Here is a 13,260-nt window from a genome sequence, read left to right on the forward strand (position 1 = left end):
AAATGAAATTCTAGAGCAGAAACCAAATGGGTAAGGTGGAAGATGGCTCTGTACAACTCAGGAGAAATGAAGAGGAGGCAGAAAGGCCCGGGCTAGCTGGAGCCCACACCCACACCTGCAGGATACTGTTCCTCAAGTTCAGTCGGCCACCACAGTCACCACTGTGAGAATCCGTCCACGGAAGGATGTCAGCAGCCCTTTTGAAGGACACTGCTAGAAGAGAGTGTGAGTCAGGTAATGAAGATTTACTAGGTTGGCAGGGTACGGCCAGGAATAAAGGCCAGATATACTAATACTAGTGGGCGGGCAGTGATGAGTTGGAAGGATATAGAATAACTTTGGGAACTAGGGCACTTTTCCAAACTACACTGTACCTCTCTTTTTTCCTGCCTGCCTAAAATCAGGATATCCTGGGTAGAATCTAAGCCTGCAAATGGTAACTGACCCTACAGACTGATACCATTTTTTAAATAAAAAAGATCCAAGAGCTTCCCATACCAAGAGCTCATGTACATGTACAATACAGATAAAATAGAATTTGGCACATAGAAAGCATACAGAATGTGTCTATAAATATGTATAGCCTGGCCACCAAATAAGTATTATTATCACAATTTTCCACATGAAAAAGATTAATGCAGAAAGAAGCTGAACAGCTCACATAAGGTGAGCAGTTAGATAAGAAAAGGGATCAGTCAACTACAGAGCCTATGTGCTTAATCGTTACAACATACTGTCACTTCAGTCCTGAATAACTTCAAGTAAAGAGGGATACTTACTATTAGATTTTTAAACAGCAGGGAGTTACAACTCTAATACACCCACACACCCCTTTCTCTTTCCCTCTCTCAGGTATGGCATAACCAATAATCTACTTGGAAAAGTTCCATGTTGTTAATCAGGGCTACCACGAGACATTCAATGCCTTTTATTGAAGTCAGAAAAACATGGCCCTTTCCTGGGCATCTGACTGCCATCTGCCAGAAAATATATACACTGACCCAAAATGCCTGCAATGTAAATATACTGGCTATTTGAACAAATTATAAAACAATAAATTTTCACTAATAAAAAATTCAGAGATTAAAGGATTAAATATTATGCAGCCTTTTCCCAACCACAGGAATTAAAAGTATTTTTTTCTTAGTTAATTATTAAACTGTCAGTTGTGTCTGCTTATAATTATATTGCACAACAAAGGTTACATTACAGTTAACTACTTCTAAAAAGCCCAAGCTGCTTGTAACCAACTGGTACAATATTGGTTATTTAAAATTCTTCAAACTTTCTGAAGCTAAGAAAGATATACAATATAATATTTGGCTTTTGCTGAATATCTTCTCAGCTGTCAGGAAGTGTCATTTAATTGTTACAACCACCTGTCAGGTTAAATAATATCATCTTTAGTTTACAGATGAGGAAACAGAATAGTTGGTTAATATAATCCAATGTCATATCTAATAATTGACAAGGATTGTAGGGTGAGAATTTTATGCCCAATAATTCCTACTCCATTATATGGCTTTTAAAGTAACCTATACATCATATAGGAGCTCCCTGGTGGCTCAGACGGTAAAGCATCTGCCTGCCGTGCGGGAGACCAGGGTTTGATCCCTGGGTTGGGAAGATACGCTGAAGAAGGAAATGGCAACCCACTCCAGGAATCTTGCCTGGAAAATTCCATGGACTGAGGAGCCTGGTGGGCTACAGTCCATGGGGTCGCAAAGAGTCGGACACGACTGAGCAACTTCACTTTCATATACATTATATATTGATATTTTTAGAGGCTAATTTATTTAAAAGACCCAAATCCCATGGATGGAGAAGCCTGGTGGGCTGCAGTCCATGGGGTCGCTAAGAGTCAGACACAACTGAGCTACTTCCCTTTCACTTTTCACTTTCATGCATTGCAGAAGGCAATGGCAACCCACTCCAGTGTTCTTGCCTGGAGAATCCCAGGGACGGGGGAGCCTGGTGGGCTGCCATGGGGTCGCACAGAGTCGGACACAACTGAAGCGACTTAGCAGCAGCAGCAAGACAAACTTAGTGCTTGGAAAAACACTGTAGAGAAACAAGTTATACTTGGTAGGTATATGGACTTCCAAGTTTACCAAGGGACAATTTTAGGAAAATACTTTACTAGAGGTTTATTTTTGTGAAGCCAAAGTTAAGATTTGTAAACCTGAATACATATACCATAAATCAATTAAGAAAAGTTTAATCAATTTCAACATAGACACAGTCGGCCTTCCATACTCATGGCTCCACATCCATGTATTCCACCAACCTCCCCCAGAAATATCCATGTGAGTCTGGATATCCCCAGGTGAAAATATCCAGCCTCACCTCCCCCAAAATTCCAGAAAGTTCCAAATTGCAAAGCTTGAATGATCTGCCACATGCTGGCAACTATTTACATAGCATTTATACTGTATTAGGTATGATAAGTAATCTAGAGATAATTTAAAGTATATGGGAGGCTATATGGAGGTTATATGCTAATATTAGCCATTTTACATAAGAGGCAACCTCAGATTTTGGAATCTGAAGGGAGTTCTGGAAATAATCCCCTGAGGATACTGAGGGATAATTCTATGGACAATTGTGTGAGATAAGAAATGAGTAAAGGAAAAAATGGAGAAAAAATATGTTGCTACTTCTCTGTAAATAAGTAAATAATTCTTGTGATTGTGTGAATTAACTGATAGTATATCAGATCATTAAGTTCACTGATTTAGACTAAATTGCTTGTATTAAAACATTATCTCCACCACTATCTCCACCTGTGACCAGGCTCCTTGGCGTCTCTTTGCATCGGTTTCCTCAACTGTAAAATAGGAATACTAAATATTAACTATACCTCATTGTGCAATAAGGATTCTATATTTTAATATACATAAAGTATATGAAATATAGAGTGCTTTGAAAGTTATCAGTTCCTGTTACATTAATTTAATAATTAATCTAAATTTAATTCATAAGATGGCGATTGCAGCCATGAAATTAAAAGACGCTTACTCCTTGGAAGGAAAGTTATGACCACCCTAGATAGCATATTCAAAAGCGGAGACATTACTTTGCCAACAAAGGTCCATCTAGTCAAGGCTATGGTTTTTCCAGTAGGCATGTATGGATGTGAGAGTTGGACTGTGAAGAAAGCTGAGTGCCGAAGAATTGATGCTTTTGAACTGTGCTGTTGGAGAAGACTCTTGAGAGTCCCTTGGACAGCAAGGAGATCCAACCAGTCCATCCTAAAGGAGATCAGTCCTGGGTGTTCTTTGGAAGGACTGATGCTAAAGCTGAAACTCCAATACTTTGGCCACCTCATGCGAAGAGTTGATTCATTGGAAAAGACCCTGATGCTGGGAGGGATTGGGGGCAGGAGGAGAAGAGGACAACAGAGGATGAGATGGCTGGATGGCATCACCAACTCGATGGACATGAGTTTGGGTGAACTCCGGGAGTTGGTGACGGACAGGGAGGCCTGGCGTGCTGCGATTCATGGGGTCGCAAAGAGTCGGACACAACTGAGCGAACAAACTGAACTGAACTAAGTTGTAAGTATTGTACCTTCTCTCAACTACAGAAAAAAATATTTCAAGGGTCTTTGGTTTTTTAAAAAACTAGCCAAGAAAGATAGCCAAATTTCTGTAACTTTTCTTAGGAGTGATAATATGGTTACTTGGGATGTCTGTATTCTTAAAGAGTTGTACATTGAAATATTTAGGGGTGAAATGTCATGGTGATGTCAACTGACTTGACAAATACCCAAACAAACAAAAAAAGGGCATCAATAAATACTGAGAGAAAGCAAAGAAACAAATATCAATTATAAATCCAGATGGATGGCAAACAGGTGTTCAATGTACTATTTCAACCCTTCCATATTTTGAAATTTCTACAGTTAAAAGTTGGCATAATTACAGTGAAGATAAGTAGGACTTGAGGGAGGAAAATAAAATACAACCAAGAGAGAGAGAATTGTTTTAAAATCAAACAAATGATTAAGAATGTATGTGGATATAACTGATTCACTTTGCTGTACAACAGAAACTAGTAACAGTGTAAAGCAACTATACCCCAATTTTAAAAAATGAATGTAGATACACAGATAGTCATATAAATACATGATAATTTCTACAAGAAGAGATTGTTTTGGAAATTCTCTGGTGGTCCAGTGGTTAGTTCTTGACGCTTCCACTGCCATGGGCCTAGTTCAATCCCTGGTCAGGGAACTAAGATTCCTCCTGTGAGCCACAAGTCACGGTCAAAAAAAAAGAATAAAAAATGTGTTTTAAAGTTTGAAGAGTTAAATTTTGTATTTGTTCATTTTATAAGTAGTCTACTTAGAGAACTCATTATTCTGAAAGGAGATAAAGAATCATATATACTACTTCCAAACAAATTCTACGAATATGAAGGAGCATTCTGTGTCAGACTATGTTAGGTGCAAGAAAAAGGAGAGTGGATAGAAGGTAGCTTCTACAGATTTAAATGGATAGCAGGAGACAGGCATTAAAGTTACCTGAAAACCTGGATTATGTACTAGAACATGGTAGAGGGAAGCAGTCAGCTTCAGCTGGAAGGAATTCTGAGCAGAGCAAGAGCTGGCAGCGGAAGCTACAGAAACTGGACAACACTCTGTATGCAACACAGACCTAACAAAAGCTGCAAGAAGGCAACACCACAAATGCTGGCTCTTGACCCATTAAACAAAGGATGGCTCCGGTCAGAAACATCACACAATGAGAGGCATCGATAACCCAGAGGTTGGAAAAGAAAAAAACAGGAGAAAGAGGAATCAGGCAGAGTCCACAGAACTCTTTTTTACCTTCTGGGCCACAAGGGAAGCCCATAGAACTCTCAGAGAAGGTAAAAATGAAGATTCTGAAAGGTATACCAAAGACAGCTTGAAAATCACAGGAAGGAAGTTTTTTAATTACAACCCTTTAATACCTGGCACTGAGTCTTATTCAGAAACTGACATTCACAGTAATAAAGTATCCAATACAATATCATAATTTATAATCTTTCTGAGCTAGAGCTGTGTGTTTTTGTTATTGTTGTTATTCTTCTGGTTTGTTTTTATTCTCAAGGTCTAAAAAGGAATCTTTGGTCAGAGATGCTAAAAAAAAAAACAAAAACCTGAATCCATCCAAGAAGGGAGTCCCAGCGATCTGCATGTTTGTTATCAACACAAACAAACACGATGACAACAAAGAGTGACACAGAGCCTAGAAAACAATGGGCGGAACCACATAATTCCAATCAGATATTCAGTCATCGTAAGTAACCAACAGAACTTGGAGGAAAATAAATATTAAAGGGAAAACATAGTTAAATAAGTACTTGTTTAATTAAGATAGGAAAAATGTGACCTACACCCCTCATACGTCAATAATTTAAGATATAATTCAATTCTCTTAAACTTGTCAAAAGCTTAATGGAGCATACAAGGAAGACTGAATGGTCTAATAGGTCTGTTTTGATTCTAGGTAATGCTTACTTCAAGGTCAACTGAATAAAAATCCAGCATTTATACTCGAGAATATACAACTGTAAGACAGGAGTCAGCTAATGAAAAATAATCAAAAGAATCATATTTATTGGATTTAGAAGGGCTCTTATAAGTCATGTTCTGGAAATTCACAGCAGTAGAAACTAAAAAACAGAACCCTGAAAATGTCCACCTAATTTTCTGGCTTTCTCCTTTTTCCCCATTGTAAATCAGTCAAAACCAGTCAAAAGTTTCTGCAAAAAAAAACAGTCTAAGTTGTTGTTAGACTTTGTTAAGATATGTCGTCTCTAGGGTTATGAGGCAGATTTGATTTGATTAAACCAAAAAACTGTTCCTCCAATTCTGCCACTCTACAAACCTGATTCCTGGACTCCCCAACCTGTTTGACTATTCTGGATACTATCTGAGAAGACTGTTATCTTCCCAAGGAATAATGTGAATTTCTTAGAACTCAATGCATCTCAAAGGGTCATTATACGTAAATTTATGTTAAATTTTCACAGCTTCTAACTTTGTCCCCCAAAAGATCTGAAAAACCATTCCCTGGATTTTCTTGTATGTGGATCTCTTCTTATATAGATCAATCAGTTATACAAAGCTATATAGGACTGATTCAAATTGGGAGAATCACATCAAGTGCTATCAAAGTTTAAAAACAACAAATCACTGATAAAATCAGAGGACTGATGACTTGCTGCTGAAACAATCTGTTGACCAAAAGTTCTAGCTTGAAATCTGTATCATTTTTATTTTCACTTCTGAATCCTGACACATTTAACCAATAATGACTCTTGTCAGAACATGACGCAACGATCTGCGCTGGTCACTTTAGCTTTCTCACCTAATACTCGGAACGGAAGGATTTAACGTCTCCTCTGGCATGCTGCTGGCTGCTTCTGCTTCTGGAACAGCTTGTACCGGCTGCACCACGTGAATAGTCCGGAAGAGCTGGGTAGGATACGGAGTCTGTGTGGACTGTACTGTCCTCAGAGCCTCGGACGGCTGCACAGGTTCCATGGGATCTTTGGGTTTTGCAGCTTTCGAATTCCCTGGTTTCGGAACTGTAGTGGCGCCTCCTTTTATTCCTGGACTTGAAGATGCTCTCGATCGACTTGCTGGGTTCCTACTCGAAGTGGTTGTTGACGACAGTGATGGATCTGAAGACTCTATGCTGCAACTTGGATCTTCATCATCTATATAAATAAGGTCTTTTGGCATATCCTTAAACTGATACACCAAGCGCTGACCTTCTACTTTTGCCAGAATACCCCTTTGGTAATAGTACCTATTCGAAACAGACAATTTTATCAATATTGTATTCGGTTAAACATAAACAATATTCAACACAGCAAAACTTTTGTAATCATAAACGAGTTTAAAGTTGGAAACAAACAAGTGAGAAAAGAATTTCTAAATGAAGGGTAGTTATTTTCTCTTCCATAGCTTACTATAATGTCCCTACCTGTTTTAAAGTCGATTCAGTAAATCTGAAACAATTTTCTATATAAAACTTAATGATGTGCAAATAGATGTGATTCAAGTTTTGTCACTGATTCTAATTAGATCAAGAACCTAACAACTGTGAGCTAAAAAATAAAGTGCAAACTGTAACTAAATAGTTCTGGTTTAAAAAAGTTATTAAGTTATCAGATTTGGACGTTTCCACTAACTTTTTCTCAAACATATCCAGATCTTGACGACTAAATGACATGATCAAAGAAAAACAAACTAAAAGTGGGTTGAAGAGGTATCTCTGTTCAACATTTTCACAATGGTTAACATTATTCTTGAAGCATTCAGTTATTCCAACATAATGTATCATACCTGAGGTTCATGCTTAAAAATGCACCCTCTTATAAAGTACCTGCATTACCAACATTTGTTATCTTGTGCTGAATTTAAGTTTAATGGCTCAAAACATATGAGCCTTGTGGTCAATGTACAATGCCTGATGATAGTTTAACATTTTCTGATCTCTTCATAAATAAAATATCCATTATTTGCGTGAAGATTTTGGGGGGAAGGAGAACATTTTCCCAGACTGAAATAATATTTCGATTTAAATACTCACTTCTATAAGTAGTGGGGTTTTAGCACTTCAATAGTAAAATTCACCATTTCTAAAGAAAACCCTCTGACTTTTTAGAACTTACCTGCTTTTAGTATTAATATTCTTCACACAATGAACTACAGAAATTTCACGTACCTGAGAGCTCTTCCCATGGTCTCATAATTCATGTCAGGTTTGTTTTTGTGCTTCCCCCACAACCTGGATACTGCTTTAGAATCTACCAATTTAAAAATGCCTTTTTCTCGCTGGGTCCATTTGATGTATTTAGGACAAGTAGCTTTGTCCTGAAGCAGTGCCAGTAAAAACTCCCAAAGATAAATTGTGTTTCCTGAAACAAAAGCAATTTCTTTTTAACTGAATCAAAACTTTATTTGAAAGGGCACAATAAAACACAACTAAAGGTCTTATTAAGTTCCATTTATAATTATATAAAACAAATTACACAGCTCAGTTAGTACTGGTGATAAAATGGTCATAATTTCTAGAGTCTAATATAGATCTTTTTATTAGTCCCACATAAGTTATTTGAATAGAGCAATCCTGCCAATTAGATTTGTGATGATCTAGGGAGAAAGCATTGTAAGAAATTTTCTTTCAGCCTCTTTAAGAACCATTATTACATAGAAGAAAAGGAAAAAGAAATGTAAAAAATCTTTCAATAGTTGTTCTTTTTATATTAAGAGCCAGCAGATTAGCCTTAACAATTTTCTTCAAATTTGGGAAGCAGTTATGAAAATATTAAAACTCCAAGACAATGTAATAAAGTGCCTATGAACTGAAAACCTAATGTGGCTGAATTCTTCCAAGAGACTCATTATTAAATGAAAGGATGGGCAATTTTGACAGGGAAGTGAAAATCTCCTAATGGATTTCTTGTGCTACATTATTACCAGTATTTCTACAGAAAGTGATAACTGTGTATGTGGGAGGTGGCAGCAATCAGATCCATTTCAATAAAATCTGGTGTTTTTTACTTACAGTATGCAGATATTATTAGTGGTTTCTACTTACAGTATGTAGATATTTTAGAGCAATCTGAATGTTACTTGATCTATAAATATTGTAAGGAAATTACAGTAGTAGTACTTACCCTTCCCATCTTTGTTTTTCTTCTTCACAGATATGTTTGGTGTAGTGGCTGGGGAATCTGGACGTGGTGGTTTAGTTTTTCTCCCTGAAATCACAATGGCTCTACGTAAATATTTGCCCTCAAAAGTGAGAGAGAATGGATAATTTAGCTGTTTATAAAAGCTTTTTCGGTCATTTATCTCCAATTTCAAGTGCCAAGTATTTATACATGGAACACATATTGGTTTCCTAAATACTACTTATTAAAAGGAAAATAACTTCAGTAAAAATTTAACATTAACATAGGTTAGATCACAGACACTTTTATGTAGAAAACAATACTTTGGCTCCTTTGTAAAAATGAGATTAACTTAAAACTTTAATTTTATCTTTCAGGTGACAATTCTTAAAGTTTGGATGAACATTACTGATATTGATAAAACTTGGGCTCCAAAATCAAGCCATGTAAGTCTGTCTGCCTCTTGGTTGGTTCTCAAATACTGGAAACTACCCAAAACTTCTAGATAATAAAAAATAAGGTAAAAGTGAGGGTAAATTTTCATGAACCACATACTCAATTTTTATTTTGTGTATTTTAAAACATCTTATCCTATGTTTCTTCCAATTTACAGTAAACAAACTTTATGGTTATCCATCACCCAGCCCCAGACAAGTCAGAGTTAAAAGTGTATTCTGTTCAGCCTTAGTCTGGGTCAACCGACTATTCTAAAGCCATGTTTGTGATCTCTTCTCCCCTTACCTAGAGCCGAAACCTGGTAGCAATGCTGCCTATGACTTAGCTTGGGGCAATGATGCTATCTGAACAGGCAACCACCCTGCATGGGAGAGGCAATGGAGATTAAGCATAAATGGATGCTTCAGTTAGTACTTCTAACCACCACGTTCTTGAATTTGACTCTCTCTGATCTAGATCACAAGGGCAAACGCTGAGGTAATTTAGGGAAGTGACTTAAAAAAGAACTCTTTAGGGCTAAAGTCACAAGATTAGTAGCAACACAAGACAAGTTCAGTTGCTCAGTCGTGTCCGACTCTTTGCAACCCCATGAACTGCAGCATGCAAGCCCTCACTGTCCATCAGCAACTCCCACAGCTTGCTCAAACTCATGTCCATTGAGTCGGTGACGCCATCCAACCATCTCATCCTCTGTCATCTCCTTCTCCTCTTGCCTTCAATCTTTCCCAGCATCAGGGTCTTTTCCAATGAGTCAGTTCTTCACACCAGGTGGCCAAAGTATTAGAGTTTCAGCTTCAGCGTCAGTCCTTCCAATGAATATTCAGGACTGATTTTCTTAAGGATGGACTAGTTGGGGACTCTCAAGAGTCTTCTCCAACACCACAGTTCAAAAGCATCAATTCTTTGGCACTCAGCTTTCTTTATGGTCCAACTCTCACATCCATACATGACTACTGGAAAAACCATAGCTTTGAATAGACAGACCTTTGTCGGCAAAGGAGTGTCTCTGCTTTTCAGCATGCTGTCTAGGTTGGTCATAACTTTTCTTCCAAGGAGTAAGTGTCTTTTAATTTCATGGCTGCAGTCACCATCTGCAGTGATTTTGGAGCCCCAAATATAAAGTCTCTCACTGTTTCCATTGTTTCCCCATCTATTTGCTATGAAGTGATGGAACTGGATGCCATGATCTTAGTTTTTTGAATGCTGAGTTTTAAGCCAGCTTTTTCACTCTCCTCTTTCACTTTCATCAAGAGGCTCCTTAGTTCCTCTCCACTTTGTGCCATAAGGGTGGTATCATCTGCATATCTGAGGTTATTGATATTTCTCCTGGCAATCTTGTTTCCAGTTTATGCTTCATCCAGCCCAGCATTTTGCATGATGTACTCTGCAGATAAGTTAAATAAGCAGGGTGACAATATACAGCCTTGATGTACTCCTTTCCCAATCTGGAATCAGTCTGTTAATAGCAATACATCCCAAGACAAACTGAATAGGAAAACACTTCTGAAGTTAAGGTGAATAAGAGTCAAGGAAAGTGAAAAGTGAAAGTCATGCAGTCATGTCTGACTATTTGCGATCCCATGGAATTCTCCAGGCCAGAATACTGGAGTGGGTAACTTTTCCCTTCTCCAGGGGATCTTCCCAACCCAGGAATCAAACTGGGGTCTCCTGCATTGCAGGCGAATTCTGTGCCAACTGAGCTATGAGGAGAAGAAAGTCAAAAGAGTCATTCTTCAGGTCTGGTCCCTCCTGAGACTACCAGATGTATACACATGGAAAATAGGCAGCCTGGTGCCTCAAATGCCATCACTGCAGACATCTGTAGAGAACCTACAGAGATTTCTAGCTAACTGTGTTCATGACTGTGAGGATTAGAAGCCAGGCTTCAGTTAGCTGCTATCCTTCTGTTTTATTTTCTCTAATGTTTTCTCTTTTTAAAAAATATTTATTTATTTGGCTGCACTGGGTCAGTCGCGGCATGCGGGATCTTCGATCTTCACTGCAAATGCAGGAACTTTAGTTGCCGCATGTGGGATCTAGACTCCTGACCAGGGACAGAGTCTGGGTCCCCTGCATCGGGAGCTCAGAGTCTGAGCCACTGGGCCAGCAGGGGGGTCCCGATAGTACTGTTATCATCCCGCTGCTTTCCTCCACTAGTGTCAGTCACAGAAGATACTGTCAGCAGCCTACCCAGCATCCATCCTCTCCATTGTCTTCCTCACTGTTCACGGCGACGATGCACACAGCATCACATGAACTATAGGTTAATTGGTATATAAATTTTGTGAAGTTATTTATCTTAATACTTTGAACATATCCAGCCCTTCCAGCCTTTCACGGGAGCTTGTAGCCAATTCAATAATCAATCCTCATCAGGTAATGCAGTTTCTCCCTGATTGGTCTATTTCTTCCTCTTTTTTTTTTTTTTTTTTCTCTTGTTTTGGCTGTGGGTTGCAGGGAGTCTTTGATGTTCCACATTTTTTTAGCATAATCTATTCTGGCCTGCATCTGTTTTACTTATGCTACTCAGGATTCACTATGCTGAGATTAACATCATTCTGGAAAATTTCGCAGTCATCATCGTTGAATATTGCTTCTGCCTCACTCTACACATTCTCCCTTCCTGGAGCTCTGATTAAACGTGTAGATCTTCTCAAGCAATCCTCACGTCTCTAACTCTTTTATTATCTTTTACTCTACATCAGCTCTAGACTGGAGCTCACTGATTCTTTCTTCAGCAGTGACTAATTTGCTATTTAACCCAAATATTATGTGTTCTATTTGGGTCCTTATCATGTCAGTCTTTCACCATTAAGTAGGATATTAGTCTTTTACTTTCTAAAAACAGCTTTATTGAGGTATAACTGTCATACAATAAAACTGCTTATGTTTAAAGTTTATAATCTGATAAGTTCTGACATACGTATACACCTGTGAAACCATCACTCAAGATAATGAACATATTCTTCACTCCCTAAAGTGTGTTTGTAATCCTCACTTTCCCCACCCTGCCCAGTCCACAGGTAACCAACCACTCGTTTTCTCTCATTATAGATTTACACTTTGTACAATTTCATATAAACAGAACCATACTCTTCTTCTATGGCAGGGGGGTGGGAATCTGGCTCTTTTCCCCTAGTATAATTATGTTGAGGTTCATCCATTTTCGTCTTATGTATCAACAGTACATTCCACTTTATTGCTGAATGGTCTTTCACTGTATGGGTATAACCACATGTTTAATCCGATCAGCAGCTGATGGATGTTTATTTGCAACAGCCCCACTTTGGGGCTGTTGCAAATAAAGCTGCTATGAACATTCATTCATTCATAAGTTTTTCTCTTAAACGTATAGTTTCATTTCTTTTGGGTAAATACCAAGCAGCAGAATGGCTGGGTCATGTATTAAGTATACACGAAGTTTTTTAAGGAACTGCCATACTGTTTTCCAAAAACTATCTTCTCCATGCAGGAAGGTGGGGTAATCACACCTCATTGGCTTCCTATTTTCCAAGGATCGCTGGCTTTTGTTGACTGATGTCCACTCTCTTTAGAACCACTGATTCAGATATTTTGTTTGCGGTTTCAGTTGTTTCAAACAGGAGGGTAAATCTGGGTTCTGTTTTTATTTTTTCCAGTTTTATTGATATATAACTGACATATTGTATAAGTTTAAGGTATACAACACAATGTGATATACGACATACTCCACTCCACCCCTCTCCATGATGAGACCCAACAAATGATTCAGAGGTGAGAGAGATTTTCCAGCATATTTCAAAATGCCAGCCTCAAAAAGCAGCTCGAGAATACACCCCAGCTCTCAGCCTCCTTAGGAAGGGGTTTAAAAGCACCAGAGAGTGGAAAAAAAGGGTGAAGAGACAGTTTCTTCACATCATTTAAAAGCAGTTCAATGTCCCAATCCCCCTTCTACCAAATAAATGACTCTTCGATTTTTTTCTAGCCATCTTATGGTGTGAAGAGATATCTTAACTGTGGTTTTGATTTATACTGCCCTGATGACTAGTGATATTTAGCATCTTTGGTTGTATATGTTGGCTGTTTGTATGTCTTCTGCAGAAAAATGTCTATTCAGGTCCTCTGCCCATTCTTTAATTGGATTCTTTT

At 38.2% G+C, this 13,260-nt stretch overlaps 1 protein-coding gene across 1 annotated transcript in view; it reads right to left on the bottom strand.

The window, feature by feature from the left end:
* Positions 1-13,260, bottom strand: part of ELF1 (E74 like ETS transcription factor 1) — an 85,803-nt gene that overhangs the window by 3,352 nt on the left and 69,191 nt on the right. Inside the window, exons 6-8 of the mRNA XM_068984458.1 lie at positions 8,680-8,763; positions 7,725-7,917; positions 6,360-6,803 (exon numbers count right to left, since the gene is read on the bottom strand). Of these exons, the coding sequence (XP_068840559.1) occupies positions 6,360-6,803; positions 7,725-7,917; positions 8,680-8,763 (721 nt within the window). The remainder of the gene's footprint in view (positions 1-6,359; positions 6,804-7,724; positions 7,918-8,679; positions 8,764-13,260) is intronic.

Source organism: Capricornis sumatraensis, chromosome 12 (genome assembly GCF_032405125.1).
Source record: "Capricornis sumatraensis isolate serow.1 chromosome 12, serow.2, whole genome shotgun sequence".
In the NCBI taxonomy this organism is placed as follows: domain Eukaryota; kingdom Metazoa; phylum Chordata; class Mammalia; order Artiodactyla; family Bovidae; genus Capricornis; species Capricornis sumatraensis.